Below are 17,956 nucleotides of genomic sequence, written 5' to 3' on the forward strand. Positions count from 1 at the left end.
CCACTCAGCAGAGCGGAGCCTGCGCACCCCTGCTCGGAAGGCTGAGTCCCAAAGCTCCCACCATGTCCAGAGAACAGTTATTTCCCAGCCTAAGAAGCTGCCATTGTGGGGTGAGGGAAGCGGGAGCAGCATGAGCAAGTTTCTGTGACTACCAGGGGCTTGGCCAGTTCCACATCGGGAGAGGGTGGGGCTGACTGAGGAGACACTGAAACACCGAGGCTGCTGCCACCGCCAGCTGTGCAAGTTTTATTGAGACAATGTACAAACAGGCCATGGAAACAGGGTTTTGATGCTGGGACCAGTAACGTAAAATGGAATACAAAAATAAAAAGGCACTAATCTGTTAAGAAAAGACACTCACTGTATTCTAAGAATATAAGTCATTTAATACTGTTAATTTTATAGCACAAAATAAAACAAGCTATAATCCCCAAAAATAATTTTAAAAGCTTACACAGAAAATATTATTGCCTGACACTTATGATCTTTAAGTTATACATGTCAAAAGAGTTTTATGTCATTTTAAAACACACAGTGAAGACCGTCTAGAAGCAAGGCCACTGTTCCTCCTGTCTCAGAGAACTGTCTTCCTGCTCCTTTAGAATATACAAGCAGCTCAGTGTCCATACTCACAGCAGTTACCAGGGATGCGGTTCTCTGGTCCTGTGGTGAGGAGGCCACAGAAAGCATTAGTCTTAGGTACTGTGTTAAAACAATCAAGAATTCACTCATTTTAAGAGGTTAATGAACATAATATTAAAAGATTAAATTATAAACACCTAGAACAAAAACACATCATCCCTTAAAAAAAAAAAAAGCTCATTATTCTTCTGAGCAAAAGTTACAAGAGCAGTGGCCATCAATCCTGGCCCATCTTGTCTGTAAACAGGTGTAGAGGAAGGCTGGCACAGTGCCAGGAACGTGCAACTCCAAGGGAGGGCACAGAGTCTCTTCCGGTGAGCACAGGGAGTTCTGAGTCTGCGTAACCAAAGCCGTGCACCCTGTTAACCCTGCAACAGGTGGCGTCAAAGCAGTGCAGAAGTGCCAAGGATGCCTTCTGCAGGGAGGTCCTGCTCAGGTGACAGGACTTTGATCTAGCCGTCTATGCCCTGGCAACCTGGTCATTCCCTTCTCAGATACAACAGCAAAAGTGAGAGGGTTGTCATCCCAGTCCAACACAGCAGAGCATCCCATGCAATGACAGTCACAGAAGGAAAGCCACCCCTGGATCACACTCCCCTCTGAGGCTACGTGTCTTCCCAGGGAGTGGACCTAGGAAGATGCCACTTTCTATCAGTGTGAAAAGGAAATTTTTCCTGATTAATAAACTGACAAGCTTCTAATTCAGGAAATTACTACTTTTGGCACATATCCTGAGTTCAGAACTTAAGTCTTATGTCCAGCTCTGGACCTGAGGGAGCTGTAGAAACATGGGCCAAATCAGCTGGTTTTATAAACCAAACTCCAGGTTTATGGGGCATTTTGATCCTGAATCTACAGTCTTGTTCATCAACAGACTTGAGAAGGGAAATCCTGTTCTCAAAAATGGCTGCCTGCGCTGAGCAAGCTGCTATAATCAAGACACCCAAGCCCTTCAGTTAAATGTAGTTTTAAAAGACCTTAAGAGCTGGGTGTGGTGACTCAAACGTTTGTAATTTCAGTTGGGGCTGGGATGGAAAATTCGAAGCCAGCATGGGCAATTTATGGAAATCCCATCTCAAAATTTAAAGAAGAGCTCAGTGGTAGAGGGCTTACCTAGCATGTGTAAGGCATGAGGCTCAAGCCCCAGTGATGAGATGCGATTCCTTGGAGGCTGTGTCCTCTGTGAACAAGGCATGTACTCAATGCAGGTATCAAAAGGCCTCGGGCTGGCCACTAGCCAGAGGGCAAGTATTGTTCTAGGCAGTTTGGGGCTCACTCAACAGATCTGGCTAAAAAAACCGGCAGCTTCCAGAGATGGAAAAAGAGATGATATCTACCATTTTCTGGAAAGCCACAGATAGGTAGACATGATACTACCCCGAAACCCCAAATAACCATTTTGTCACATGAACACTAAAATATGGCACTTATCAGCCTGATGGGATACTGATTTAAAGAGAAACTGATGGGGCTCAAGACATGGCTCAGCAGCTAAGAGTACTTGCTGCTCTTACAGAGGACCCAGGTTCAATTCTTAGCATCCACACAGTGACTCCAGTTCCAGAGGATCCAACATTCTCTTCTGGCCTCCTTAGGCACTGCACCTGTGGGATGCACATTCATACATGCAGGCAAAACGCCCATACACTTTTTTGGGGAGTGGGGGGCTCTGAGACAGTCTCTCTATGTCCATCTGGTTGTCCAGATTATAACACACTACATAGAGCAGGCAGGCTGGCCTTGAACTCTTTTTATTTATTTATTTATTATGTATATAATATTCTGCCTTTGTGTATGCCTGCAGGCCAGAAGAGGGCACCAGACCCCATTACAGATGGTTGTGAGCCACCATGTGGTTGCTGGGAATTGAACTCAGGACCTTTGGAAGAGCAGGCAATGCTCTTAACCTCTGAGCCATCTCTCCAGCCCCTGGCCTTGAACTCTTGAGACCTGTTTACCTCGGCCTTTCAGAGTACTGGAATTAAATGTGTGCGCTACCATGCCCAATATACACAACATTAAACAAAAAAAGTTTTTAAGAGAATAAATATAGTGGACAAATGGCTGTGCTAGTTTTGCTTCCAGGATATATTCCCTTAGTTCTCACAGCCTAAGAGTCTCAGAGCCAGGGTCACAGTTACAGCTAGCTGTTCTGTAAATGCTGGAACTATTCACTAAGTCACTGCTACATTTCTGAGACTGCTGTGGTGTTGTGAGTGGAGGTGTGTCTTCATCAGGGTCCAGCTGAAACAGAGTGTACTTTAGGAAGGTTCTAGAACTCAGGGTTGCTTTGTGTAGATGAGGGGTCAGACACACATTTGTATCAGCTGGCTTGCATGTTGGCTCATGGTATATGGGTTAGGGGTTCCAGAGCCTGCATTTTCTTTGCTCAGCACTGTGCTCTGTTCCACTCACGCTATGGAACCAGGACAGACAGCACTTTGTGGTGAATCCACTAATTCTATAAACTTAATTTTAGTTCTTAAAGGGGTGTACTCATTGAAAAGCTAGACAGAACTGACCAAGTGCTCCACTCTTTCTGCTCCTATCAATGGCAACTGTGACAGCAACAGTCTCCACAGATCACCGGTGGTTCACCCTGGTGCTTCCTGGCTGCAAACAGCACGGCACACCATGGCTGCTGTTGTGCATTGTTTGCCACGCGGTACACAAGGTAACAAAAGATAAAGGCCTCTACTTCAGGGTGTCTTCATTTTCTTTTAGTTACATACAGCAGCTTCAGTGTGGAAGCTCAGGGACACGCACTGTTCCTCAGACTATCACAAAAATCCAACCTACTATTTAAAAATCTGTTGTGAACACACAACTCTAATGAATTAGTCTTCCAAACCAAAGCTAAACAAAAGAAAGTGGAAACAAGCCAAATTTCAGGAGTTTGGGCAGAACTGTCTGGAGTTTACTTCCTCTGTTGTTCAAAGAAAAACAAGTTGATGGCACAGCCACTGCTCTACAGCCCGGCAACAGCAAGAGCTTGCCGAGGCTAACCCTCTGAGTGGACCATCAGCAGGCTCACGCTTTCTATGGCGAGCACAACAGTCAGCCTCAAGTATAAACAAGGCAGTGATGAGAAGGAAGACCCTTTCTGTGTTCAATTCTCTTGACTTGTGTGCTTCCACCAGTATTTCCAGTTTATAATCCAGAAGAACTCTAAAATCAGCTATTCTTTGACAGCATGACTATGATACAAATGCCAAGAGGCAGCCGCTGGAGGCATTCCAAATGTGCAGGAAACCACCAATGTGTGGGGGAGCGGCCCAGCAGCTTGCTGTGTCTTGCATGGGAGAGTGCTTCCCACTTCAAAGGAGATTATGACAGGCAGGACAAGGCAGCAGCAGGGACGGCAACAGCGATCACTCGTTGTCATCTGGGTTTTGAGGGTCAAAGATTTTAACATGTGTGAAAGGGAAAAGCCCTTTGCGCCCATTCACCTCGCCTTCCCATTGGCCATTTATATTCATCCTTGTGACTTTCACAATGTCACCAACCTAGAGGAACAGAAAAGACAAAATTAGCATCACTGTGCAAACAAGAAAGACAGTTTACATTATATCACAAATACTATCTATCCAAAGACTAAGACTAACTTTTTCTCTTCAGTGTTTGGACCTGAAAATCAAGTACTACAGAGACACAAGATACCACCAGCATACCCAGGACACCTTTCAGGTGGCAAGCATTCGTGAAGCAGCTTCTGAGCACAAAGCAACCAGCATTAATAAACGGTCATGCATTTGTGGTCACTAATAAATGAACATACATGGGTATGTTAAGCTGCATAGAAAGGTAGGAAGTAGCCAGGCCTGGTGCTCATAGTCCCAGCACACAGAAGGCAAAGGCCAGACCAGCCTGGACACACAGATCTGGTGCCCTCTTCTGGCCTACAGGTGGACATATAGGCAGAACTCTGCACACATAATAAATAAATAATAAATAAATCTTGAAATAAATTTATACTTATATAAGTATCACAAAAAGTATATTCAAAGGTGTGCTACCACTGACATACTAACCTTCACTGTTCTGACAATCTACTTTTGATCTTTTTTGGTTTAAAAGAAAAAAGATCCATCACGGCTTGCAACAAAATAAAGTTAGAAACCAACTAAAAGCTGAGTTGGTGCAAGACTGCATGTGTACCAAGACTTTATGTTGTTCATGCCATTCCCAATTTCTTCTGCCCATTATAATTTTCTATAAAAATAGGGTCTCAGAACCCAGAGAACCCAGGTTCAAACCCCAGGACCCACACAGCAGCTCATAACTGTCTGCAACTTTACTTCAAAGGAATACAATGGCTACTTTTGGCACCAGACATGCAAGTAATGCATAGATTTACGTGCAGGCAAAACAATCATAACCATAGATTTTAAAAAATGTTTATTACATGTATATATTTGTGTGTATTGTGTGCCCATATCAGTGTGTGGAGGGCTTACTGTGTAAAGGGCAGTTTTCAAGAGTCAGTTCTTTCCACCAAGAGGGTCCTAGGGACAACTCAGGTCCCCAGACTGGGCAGCAAGCACCTTTACTCACTGAGCCTCGTGGCTGGCCCTTAACTAGTATTTTCCAACTTTGTGAGTAACAGGAGTCCTATTAAAACTGGCAAAAGGGCCGGGCGGTGGTGGCGCACGCCTTTAATCCCAGCACTCAGGAGGCAGAGGCAGGTGGATCTCTGAGTTCGAGGCCAGCCTGGTCTACAAGAGCTAGTTCCAGGACAGGCTCTAGAAACTACAGGGAAACCCTGTCTCGGAAAACAAAACAAAACAAAAAAAAGCAAACAGAGTGATGGATGAGGAAGACCTGAAAACAGTGTCTAATAAATAATTCTAAAGATAACAGGAAAACAAGAATAGTGTGTGCAAGACACTGAAAAACATTCCCTTTCTGCCAGGACTCTAAGATCAGTTTAAGGCAGTTCCTTATTCTTAAGCAACTTCCCTATCTTTGGTGTGGTTAGACAGTCAACATTCAGCAGTCCCAATGTGGTCAACGCTTGCTGGCTATGTTAGATAACACTATAACAACAGTTATATACATTACATACATAAAGTACTGAGTCAATAATACAGAATGAAAACAAACCCTGCTGCTGCTAAGGAAGATGGACCTATGGAGACAGAAAAGGCTAGAAAGAGAGTCTGGGAGCAGCATCTGACCTTGTCCTTCCTGTGACTAGAAATGGCCTTCTGTCATGCCAAGCAAGCACTCTACCACAGAGCTACAGACACATTACTCTTTACTGTTACTAATATTTATTTTGTTTTAATTGTGTATATGGGTAAGTGTCTGTGACTATGGGTGCTTAAGGAGCCCAGGGGTGTCAGATCCTCCTGGACCAGACAAGCACCTGACAAGGAGTCCTCTACAAAAGCACTATGCACTCTTAACCACAAAGATCTGAATAGATATTACTCCACAGAAAATACAAATAGTCAGCATGTAAATGAAAATATGCTCATTAAGAAAAATATAGGAGCCATGAGTAAAATAACTTGGAGGGTTAGGCACTGGCTGTGCAAGCCTGGGGACCCGAATTCCATCTTCAGAAGCCAAGAAAAGGTGGGAGGGGAGAACTAACTCTACAGCAAAGTTGTCCTGACTGCTGCACATACACATATGTACCTACCTCTCATGCACACACATACACACACAGCACAAAACAACAACAACCACCACAATAAAGTTAGGTGTGGTGGTCTACACACAGCACCCCAGCAGTAGGATAGCCAAGTCTGATGTTAGCCTGAGTTGAGTGAATGTGAGACTGTCCTTAAAGGAAAAAAAAAAGTGTCAGGGCTCTGCTATATACTACCTGTAAGACTAAAAGTTACCAAATTAATTTCAGAGTATTCTCTCCCTATTTACACACTAAGAAAAACACCTCCTCCTTTTGGCATATATGTCTATGTGCATGTGTGTTACAGATATATATGCATGGGGGCCTGAGGCCAATCTTGGGTGTCATTCTTCAGAAGCCATCTACTCTGATTTTGGGGATAGTATTTCTCACTGGGACCTAGGCTAGCTGATAAGTGAACTCCAGGTAGTTAAGTATTTCCTTCTCCCTAGCAGTGTGGTAAAATGTGTGCACCATTCCTGGCTGTTCACATGGGCTCTGAGGAACAAACCCAAGTCGTCATGCTAGTGTGGCAAGTGCTTCTCCCCAGGCAAACAAAATTCTCTGAAGAACAGTTCATTCTGATCTATAAGCCAATGACAATGATTTGCTAATGGAAAAAAAAATTATCAAAAATGTGAGAAACAGAGCAAGCAGCTATCTGTGAATTCCAGGCTAATCAGGGTTGAGAACCTGGGAGTAGCAAGATGGCTCAGCAGGTAAGGGCACTTGCCTGACAGATGAGTCCCATCCCCAGGGCCCACTTGGTAGAAGTTGTTCTTAGGCACACACATCAATAAGTGTAATAAAGGAGATAAGCACCTTCCCCACTGCACTATTCCCTGGCTTTAGCATCTGAAGGATTTCATAATGACATCTTCTAGGAGTTATGGTATGATGATCCACCCCTAAAATTCTAGCATCTGAGAGGCTAATGCAGGCAGACTGCTTATCTTAAGACCATTCTGGGCTCCAGGGTGAAAGCCTGTATTGACAGGCACATTTATTCTTTTGGCAGCCAGGTATCGTAATATTTATGTATCCCAGAGTAACCTGGAATTTACCATGTAACCCAGGCTAGCCTTGAACCTTTAATCCTCTTGCTTCTGCCTCTATGAGATATGACTACAGGTATGTACCAATATTCAGAGAACATTCCTGCTTTTGACGTGGTGTTGTGATTATGGCAAAAAAGCATCTTTGGCAGTGAAGAAACAGTCCTGGCTGTTCTAGAACTCACTCTGTAGACCAGGCTGGCCTTGAGCTCACAGAGATCCTCCTGCTTTTGTCTCCCAAGTGCTGGGCTTAAAGGCATGCACCACCACCACCTGGCAAGATTTCTAAAAAAAGAGTTGCAAGAACTGATATAATATTCAGGACAGAAGACAGGCACCTGATAGCTATTATACTAGGGCTCAAAACGAGTCTGGGCAACACAGCAAGACCTACTTCAAAAACAAGAGTCTGGTCAGTCCTCATAGAAAACCCAAAGGGTGATTCCACAGGCCCTGGACATTCACACACCACCACAGCACCCACACATCTGAGACTCTTCAGAAGGTGACACTAGCCTATGGGTATTGTCTTAGGGGAAAAGCTTCCTGTACTGGAATGTGACAGGGACAAGGGAGAGCAGCCTTGTTATTAGGAAACTATGACCTCGTGTGGACCTCCAGGGCTGAGTCAACTGCTTTATGACAAACATGATGGAGAACCAATACAACATGGATCTAAACTACAGGTCACTCACCACTGGAATTCATGATGATCTCTGAGATTGAAAAATATAACCTGTGCTACTGTGAGAAATGGTTTTCTTTCATCAGATAATTTGCTACCAAGGGCCAATAATCTTCACCCACCGTGTAAAATTCATATGCACTTCAACCTTTCTCTCATCTGGTAACTCACAGAATTTGGCCAGTAGCAGAAGTAGCTGTGCTGGTTCTTTTTAAACTAGCCAATGGGAAAGGACTGTGAAAGACCCCAGCCAATGGGGAAAAAAAGTTACCATTTGCATTAACATAAAAACCAAGTGAATGCTTGTTTAGAGGTTCTAGCAGGGGAGCGCAGCTACTCATATACCCATGACCCAAGACGGGTCCTCCTTTATTTAGTGGAGGTCAACCGAGCCCGCAGCTTTGAAGGGACATACATGGAGCAGTGAAGGAGGAAGGGGACAACCTGCCTAGCCAGCCAGATCAATCCTGGTGATCAATGGGGTGACAGATGTTACAGCCAGAATGCCCTTACATCCTAACTGGGCAGTGGTGGCACATGCCTTTAATCCCAGCACTCGGGAGGCAGAGGGATCTCTGTGAAATCAAGACCAGCCTGGTCTACAAAGTGAGTTCCAAGACAGCCAGGGCTGTTACACAGAGAAACCCTGTCTCGAAAAAAATGGGAGTTGGGGACACGGATGCAAATGCGGACAACCCCCCCACCCGCACAGACACACACAACTCAAGTGAATATCCTGCCCTAGCTGCTTGCTAGCCTGGGGGTGGATTCTAGCCCACACTATACTAAAAAAGAATTGCCTTGCTGAGCCTCTTCTGCTTTGTGTGTGTTCCTTTGTAGGACACTGAGATTATTCTAAGACACTGAAACTTCATTATGCTTGGCATACTGCTTCATCTCAGCAAGCAAAAACATTAAAGAAACTGTTGCTGTAAGCTACACACGATGTGCTACACACAGTGCTGTGAAGCAGGAGAACGCTCTCAAAGTTAAGGAAGGGCACACAAAAACATGTGTAGTGAATTCAGGGTTTCCTAGATAGGTAACAATATCCTGTCTAAAACAAACAAAACAAAGCTAGGACACTGTTAATGTGATTTTAATTCTAACCAATGAAAGAAAACCAACTAACAAAATAGAAATCTGAGAATCCCAGCCAGGCATTGAAGAGAACTTGCACAATAGGTTTTGAGAAAGCTAATTCATAAGACTCAGAGAAGAGATAGAACCCAAATAGTAGGGGTTCAAAATAAACCAAAGAGAGGGGTTGCAGAAATGGCTCAGCAACCATGCTCTGAAGAGCATGTGCTGCTCTTTAGAGGACCAAGTTCAGTTCATGGGGCAGCTCACAACTGCCTGGAACTACACCTCTAGGGGACCTGACACACTCTTCTGGCTTCTGAAGACACCTGCACACTTAAATGGTTCAAAAACACACACTCAAGCATATACAAATACAATCAAATAAATAATTAAATCTTTAAGGGGGTGGTAGCAAAGGGAATTCAAGAAGAAATTCCAATATAATAATTTATGACCTCCAATGGGAATAAGGAGCAATTTTTACTTTGTCTTAAGGATACTAGTGAGCTCAAAGATCACTGAGCATCATAAAAAGACCCTGATAAACCTGGAATGTCAGTGGATGCCTGTAATCCCATCATGTGGTAGGTAGAGGCAGAAGGATCAAGGTTTACACCAGGGTTATACAATGAATTCAAGGCTAGCTGAGCTACATGAGATCCTGTCTCAAAAATAAATAGTAATAAAAAAAAAATGTGAGCTGGAGACATGGATCAGTCTGGCTGCTGTTCCAGAGAACCCAGGTTCTATTCTCAGCATTTGCTTGGCAGTTCACAACCATCTGTAACTCCAGTTCCAGATCTGACACCTTCTGGCATCCTCAGGTACCAGGGACACATGTGGTGCACACGTATACATAAAGGCACAAATATACATAAAACAAGTAAAAATTTTAAAAAGAGCAGGCATCAAAGATAAAAAATAATCGTGAGCTAGTAAGAACAGATTGATGACTTAAGTACTGGCCAAGCACTTGGCAAACAGAGTAAGAATCCAAGACTGTTCTGTCACAGAGAACACTCTGTGATACCAGAAGACAATGGTCTACTAAAGTAGGGTCAAGTCATTTGGTTTGCGTCAATTAGGGAAGATGGTAAATTCTATAGGTGAGCATGAAACCAAACCAGAACAAAATGTCAGAAAAGATTAGCAAACAAAAGACACCACGGTAGAAGTCACACAGAAGCCTTCAGTAAAAAGATCTAAATGTTTCTTTCTGAAACCTCTTGGGTGAGGGGAAGGTGCAGATGTTTGCTTAACATGCACAACACCTACTTTCTCCTGACACTTTCTCTTCTTTTCTTTTTTTTGGGGGGGAAGGGCCGAGGCAAGGTTTCTCAATGTAGCCTTGGTTGTCCTGGAACTCGCTCTGTAGACCAGGCTGACCTCAAACTTGCAGAGATCCGCCTGCCTCTGCCTCCCAAGTGCTGGGATTAAAGTGTGCACCACCATTGCCCAGCCTCCTGCCACTTTCTAAAATAGGGTCTACTTATGTAACCCAGGATGATCTTCAAGTCCTGATGCTTCTTTCTCTACCTCCAAGTGTTGGGACTGCAGGTGTACACCACCACACCTGGCACTTCCCTTTCTTTTTAGTAATACACACATACTAGAATATGAGTGAAAATATTTTTAGAAGAAAATAAAGCATTTTCTGTGAAATTTAAAATTACTAAGGAGACACAACTTCAAAAACCAGTTCTGAGAAACTGGTTGTTTCATACTTCAAATAAAAGCAATGCCAAGAAAAATGTAAATCTTATTAGCTCTTTTGTAATATGTGAAAACCTGCTCCCCTGCTGTCTTTGCCCACATTGGCCCTTTACCCAACCTGTTCTCTATGTGCGTAGTGTTTCAAGGCCCTTCCTGCATACTCTTTCCCCTGCCTTCCCTGGTTCACCAGCTAGTTGTAGTCATCCTTCAAAATTCAATCCCAGAGTTACATTCTCCAGGAAGCCTTTTCAGACCACCTGCCTATCCCGGCTCCCCTAGTCTCCCTAGTCTCTCTTTCTTCACAGTGGCCAGCTCTTTGGATGTCACCGCTCTAGTTAGTTATATGAATGGACAGTTAATGGACAAATATCAATACTTCCAGCCAGGTTGCTTAGAGAACTTAAGAAATTTGCCCAAAACTATATCCATAAAAGCCAGGATGTAAAATAGGCCTGTACTACTTCCCTACCTTGCTTCTCAGACAAGTAGCTCTGACTATAAGTACCCTGTAACAACAGCACCCTTGCTCCGACTATTGTCTTCTGATTAGAGATCCTTTAGACAGCTCAGCAGAAAGCTTAATCATGTCAGGCAGCTCACAACTGCCTGAAACTCCAGCACCATGGGATCTGACACCCTCTTCTGGCCTTCAGGTGTACTACACACAAGATCTTTCAAAAAGGGCAGGCTAGATTGAGTCCCTCAGTCAGGGAACTTTATTGCAGCATAGGATGAGCTTTCTGGCTCCACAGAGGTCAATGGAAAGTTCTACTGTCATCCTTCCTTTCCTCTTTCTTTCATACTGGAGATTGAAACTACCACTCAATGACATTCCAACTGTTTTTTGTTTTTTTTTTTTTTTACTTTTTTGGGGCAAGGTCTCACTGAGTTGCCCAGGATGGTCTTAACCTTTTTACCGTCCTCTTCAGCTCCTCAAGTAGCTGGAATTGCAGGCCTGCACCAACAGACCTGGCTAGCTCTGTTGCCAAGGAGTGAGGACACACATCTACACTTCTCTTATACATGTCACTACATGAGAAGCAAGAGGAAAATAGCTAACACTTTTTAAACTGTCTCTATTGCAGGGAATTTTTTTGAAAGTCGACTTATTTAAACTTTGTAATGCTGGAAATCAAACTGAGGGTTGATCTACATTCCCACCCTCAAATATGTTTACAAGGAAAAACAAAAGAACAAAAATTTGTGAAATAATTCAGGACTACTGCTCACCAGTGCTACCATTCTTCTCCTTGTACCACCCAAGGGGATGAAGACGTTCCAATTACTGGTACATTTTGCCCTACTTTTGTCAATGTTCCTCAACTTAATTTTAATACTTTCACTAATAACCTAGTTCGAACAGTCCCAAGAGAGAATTGTTTTCTTTAACAAGATCAGACAGACATTACTATCCAAATAGTTTTAGAAGACAGCACAAGCAGAGGAACATTTATTTCTTATGCTATAGCCAACAGCTTGATTAGAAGCATCCTCAGTGGAGCAGTAAAGGTCTTTTAGGTTCCACTAACAGAGTCTTGCAGTGAATCACCAAATAAAGCCTGGATGATGGTTTGGTGACAGCTGGGTTAGCGTCAGGAGAACTGGAGTTTGAGAGGCTAGGGGAGCTGTGTAACCACCAAGTATGTTTGTTATCTTAAAATATACATCATTAGTCTGGCTCTCTTAAAAAGCTCCAGGCCATCCCTCTGTAACACCACCTTCCAGCCCTACTCTGAACATACCAAGGAATGCATCCACACAGCAGATACCATCTAAAACATTCTCTTAGAATCAAAGATCAAGCTTGGCATATTTAGTGTATTCTCATAATCTTAGCACTCAAGGATGCTGAGGTAGAAGGACAGTCAACAGAGTTGAAGGTTAGCCTAGATGCATAGTGAAATCTTGTCTAGAAAACAAAACAAAACAAAACAAAACAGAATCAGAGTTCAGTGAATCAGTGCCTGAACGCTTTTACCCTAATGTATTCTGAGTTCTATTCTGAGATGACAGTCACTATCTCAAAAGGCTGAAGCCACAAGGCAAACAAGATGGTATTTCATTTGTTTTGTTTCTCTGAGTCAGGGTCTCCTATTATCTAGCCTGGCTCCTAATCCTGCCTCTATCTCTCTAGTACTGGGATTACAAGTATGTGCTACCATACCCAGAACCAGCCCAAAGATCCATGGGTGAGATGTGGACCAGTCAAGAGTGGTGTATAGAGGATGGAGTGATGCCACAGCAGTTAAGAGCACTGGCTGCTCTTCTAGAGGACCTGAGTTTAATTCTTAGCCCCTACGTGGTGGTTCACAATCACCTGTAACACTACTTCCAGGGGATCCAACACTTTCTTTTGGTTTCCAAGAGCGCTGCATGTACACGGAGCACAGACATACGTAAAGGAGACATATGGGCAAAACATCATACATATAAAATGATGGTGATGATGATGATGATGATGATGATGATGATGATGATGATGATAATAATAATAATAATAATAATAATAATAATGGGCCAGGTGTGATAGCAAATGCCTTCGGCAGCAAAGGCCTGGTTTATGTAGCAAGTTCCAGGACAGCCAGACTACATTATGAGATCCCATCTCTAAGTTAGAGGGGTGTGTGTGTGTTAGACAGAAAAGAGAAAGAGAAAAAGGGGGAGGGAGGAAAAAGGGAGAGTGAGACACACTTGGTTCATGGTGGTAGAAGTCTGATCAGTCAATTAGACTTCAAATCCTCATTTCTTCTGCCTCGGCCTCTTGAGTGCTGAAATTACAAGCAAGTGCCACCTTGCCTGGCCCTTTTTCTGGTTTCTTTCCTGTTCTAAACACAACTGGATCCCTCCTCAATCCTGGTCCCTGATGTAAGCTGCAACCACAAGGCAACCACTCCTTTTTCTAGTCAAAAGAAGAGATACATAGTCACTGACCCTGAAACAAATTTTCAAGTCTAACTCACTTAGATATTATTCCTGGTCCAAAGACAAGTAGAAAGTTATATATAAATGAATTATGGCTGATTTTAAAAATACATTTATTTTACTTGTGGGTGTGTGCATGCAGGTGCTTGAAGAAGCCAGAGACAGTGGATCCTCCTGGAGCTGGAATTACAAACCATTGTGAACTGCTCAACGTAGATGCTAGAACTTAATCCCAGTCCCCTTCAAGACCAATATGTGCTTTTAAGTGCTGAACTAGCTCTCTATCCCTACAGCTGATTTTTATCTGTATCCACGCTATATGTGCTATCTAACTGAAGATGTGCGAGAAGCAAGAACTGAAGGCTACCCCAGGCAGTGGTGGTGCATGCCTTTAATCCCAGCACGACATATTTTTATGTTGGTGTTTCACTTAAACAAGCAAAAAGGAAATGCTAAGCAATATATGTTTGCTCAAGAAACGTTCCTTGAAATTCCATTTGTAAGCCAGGCGGTGGTGCACTGTTTTAATTGCAGCACTCGGAGGCAGAGGCAGACTGATCTCTGTGAGCTAGAGGTCAGCTTGGTCTTTAGAGTGAGTTCCAGGACAACCAAGGCTACATAAAGAAACCCTGCCTTGAAAAACCAAAACAAACAAATAAAAAACCTCAAATTTTTAAGACAGCAGCCTCTCTAATAACCTCATCAACTTGACCTTCAGGACTTTCTGTCTTATTTAAGCAAGTCAGAGAAACAGTGCTAATGCTGGCAAAGGCCTTTAATCCCAGCACTGGTGAGGCAGAGGTAGCCAGATCTCCAACTTTAAGCCTAAGTCTGTAGATCGAGTTCCGGGACAGCCAGGGCTACAAAGGGAAACCCTGTCCCAAAACAAAATGACTGTGACAGTGACAGTTTTTACATTATACTTCATACTATTATGATTTACAAAATCTGTAACAAGCAAGGGTTGATATATTTTAAACTCATTTCTCTGCCTAGTTAAATTTTAAGACATTTTATTTGTATTGATTCTTAATTACAATGTTGGAGATATATATGGAATTATACAACTAGTACTGTATCTCTGAATGCTAATTTAGCTCATAGGTAATGGGTCTTTCTAATTATTTCCTTTGCTGGAAAGAAAACCAACTACCTATGAGCTTTGGGAGCAGAAAAGAGAGCAAGCAGGCTGGGGACCTGGGCTGGCATGATGACTAGGAAAGGACAAGACATTAATAGTGTAAGTTCGGAAATCCCAGTCCAATTCTCAAGAAGGTAAGTGACTTTAAAGGGATGACTAACTTAAAATTAAAAATGAAAACCCATGTTCAAGGGCCAGTTTTGATAGATTTTTACCTCCAATGCCAAGGCAGTCTTGTCATAAGCACAGGGTACTCTTTTCTGGATTGCTTTTGCAAAGACAGGTCCATTCTGTGTGGATGGCAAAGGGTTGACAGCTGCCCCAGAAGTACTGGTAACTGTAGGTAGAGGAGTTGTGGTCTGAGGTTGAGCATACGCATGAGCAGGTTCTGGGATGCCGTAACTGTTAGAATTCCTATTTCCATGCTTTCCATGTGGCGAAGACCTCACAAGCTTTTCAACGTAAGGAACAGGAATCATCCCAACCCGGCCATCCTTGTTCCGGGCACTCCACCATTGTTCTTCAGGCTTTTCTATTATCACTAGAATCTCACCCTTTTTAAAGGGGAGGTCTTCAGCATCATTCCCAGGAAAGTCATAGAGAGTCCGTACATATTCCACATTTTCTTCTGCTGCAGACAAGTTGGGTGCTGAGACAGAACCCATTGGTGGGCTTGGATACCTTAAGAGAGAAACAGAATTATTCTGAAGAAAAGTCTTATCTTATTCTATACTGGTAACTGTCAAAAATCTATTAACCGCCTTCCTCTATCATAAATTGTTCCTTCATTATATTCTCAGTAATTAAGAATGTTTTGTCATTGTACATTCTGGTTGTACTTTCTATAGTCTATAACAATATCTTCTCTATAGTCTACAACAATAACTTAAAAATACTTAAATATGTCATGTGTGTACACAGATATATGCACCATCACCCACAATGTGTTTCGGGGAAGGTTTTGTTTTCAGATAATTGATCTGAATTTATTTAACTCTTAAGTTCTGTTGCTTCTTTTGTTATAGCCATCACAGATACATTTTTTTCAAACTCTTCATTGATGGCTCACATCCTGCATAGTTCCCTAATTACAACAGACACAAACTATGAAAATCATGGCCAGTTAATTGGCTCAGTGGTACAACCTTTACTGTGTAACCCTTATGACCTGAGTTTGAACTCCAAAATCAATGTAAATGGTAGTGAGAACCAACTCCATCAAGTTATCCTCTGACCACATACACGCCTGTACCCCCCTCCCCTAGCTGATAAACAAACACCACAAAAATAAGCCAAATGTGTAGATGGGGAGGGGCTGAGTGTGGTGGAACACACCTTTAAACCAGCCTTAGAAAGGCAGAGACAGGCAGACCTCTAAGTTTAAGGCCAGTGTGACCGACCTATATAGCAAGTTCCAGGCCATCCAGCCAGAGCTGCCTGTGAGACCCTGCCTCAAAAAGAAAAAGAGAAAAGGGGAGGGAGAGAGAGTGCTTGCCTAATATGTACAAGGCCCTGAATTTGAGCTGTATCTAAGAAATGAAAACAAAATCCAACCAGATAAATTCTATTTTAATGCAAGTTTTGAAAATTCAAGTTGAACTACTCTCTAAATAGTCCTCCACTGTTTTCTTCTTCAAAGAAAACAAACCATCTGTTTTCATTTTACACACCAACCCCAGCTCCAAGTTTCTCCCCTCTTCTCATTCCTCCACCTTCCACCCCCATCCACTCCTCAGAGAGGGTAAGGCACATTGCTTTGGTGAAGGTCCAAGGCAGGCCCTCCCTACTTTATCTAGGCTGAGCAAGGAATCCATCCAGAGAATGGTTCCCAAAAAGCCAGTACAAGCAGTAGGAACAAATCTTGATGCCACTACTAGTGGCCCTGCAGTCTGCCCCAGCCATACAACTGTTACCCACATTCAGAGGGTTCAGTTTGGTCCTAAGCTGGTTCCTTCCCTGTCCAGCAGGAGTTGGTGAGCTCCCATTAGCTCAAGTAAACTGTTTCAGTGGGTATACCCGTCATGGTCTTGACCTCTTTGCTCATATTCTTACTCCTCCTACTCTTCGACTGGACTTTGGGAGCTCAGTCCAGTGCTCTACTGTGGGTGTCCGCCTCTGTTTCCATCAGTTGCTGGATGAAGGTTCTATGGTGACATTTAAGATATTCATCAATCTGACTACAGGACATCTTTTCCACTACTGCCTAGGGTCTTAGCTAAGGTCATTCTTGTGGATTCCTGGGAAATTCTCTAGTGCCAGGTTTCTTGCTAGCGCCATAAAGGCCCCCTCAATAAAAATATCTCTTTCCTTGCTCTCCATCTCTGTTCTTCCTCCATCTTGACTATCCCGTTCTCCCAAGTTCTCCTCCCTGCTCCTCTTCCCTTCTCCCACTACACCCAATGCTCCCAATTTTGTCAGGTGATCTTGCCTATTTTCCTTTCCCAGGTGGATATGTATAGTTTTTTCTTAGGGTTTACCTTGTTACTTAGATTCTCTAGGGTCGCTCTACTGTTCTTTTGTTTAAAACTGTTTTAAGGAAGTTTTACTGGAAAAATGAAACAAAAAACAATAAGAAAGAAAAATTGGGTGGAGTGATGTGGAATTCTCCTCTGTATGCTGTGAATGTTTTATTACCACTGATTAATAAAGAAGCTGCTCTGGGCCTATAGCAGGACACAATATAGCCAAGCAGGAAATCTGATATATAGAGAGAACAGGTGGAATAAAAGAGACACCACATAGCTGCTCCATGAAACAGATGCCAGACGGAACCTTATGGGTAAGCAACAATAATGTGGCGATACACAGATTAATAGAAATGGGTTAATATATAAGAGTTATCCACAAAATCCCAGCAAAATTCTTCAAAGACCTTGAAAGAATGGTACTCAACTTCATATGGAAAAGTAAAAATCCCAGGATAGCCGAAATAATCCTGTACAACTTCTATAGGCATCACAATCCCTGACTTCAAACTCTACTACAGAGCTACAATACTGAAAACAGCCTGGTACTGGCATAAGAACAGACAGGAGGACCAATGGAACTGAACAGAAGACCCAGATATTAATCCACAC

At 43.0% G+C, this 17,956-nt stretch overlaps 1 protein-coding gene across 1 annotated transcript in view; it reads right to left on the reverse strand.

Moving 5' to 3' along the window:
- Positions 1 to 220: 220 nt before the first annotated feature.
- Crkl (CRK like proto-oncogene, adaptor protein) overlaps positions 221 to 17,956 on the reverse strand; it is a 40,519-nt gene continuing 22,783 nt past the window's right edge. The window contains exons 2-3 of the mRNA XM_038345221.1: positions 15,095 to 15,560; positions 221 to 4,148 (exon numbers count right to left, since the gene is read on the reverse strand). Of these exons, the coding sequence (XP_038201149.1) occupies positions 4,014 to 4,148; positions 15,095 to 15,560 (601 nt within the window). The 3' untranslated portion in view covers positions 221 to 4,013. The remainder of the gene's footprint in view (positions 4,149 to 15,094; positions 15,561 to 17,956) is intronic.

This window comes from Arvicola amphibius, chromosome 10 (genome assembly GCF_903992535.2).
Source record: "Arvicola amphibius chromosome 10, mArvAmp1.2, whole genome shotgun sequence".
NCBI classification, from domain to species: domain Eukaryota; kingdom Metazoa; phylum Chordata; class Mammalia; order Rodentia; family Cricetidae; genus Arvicola; species Arvicola amphibius.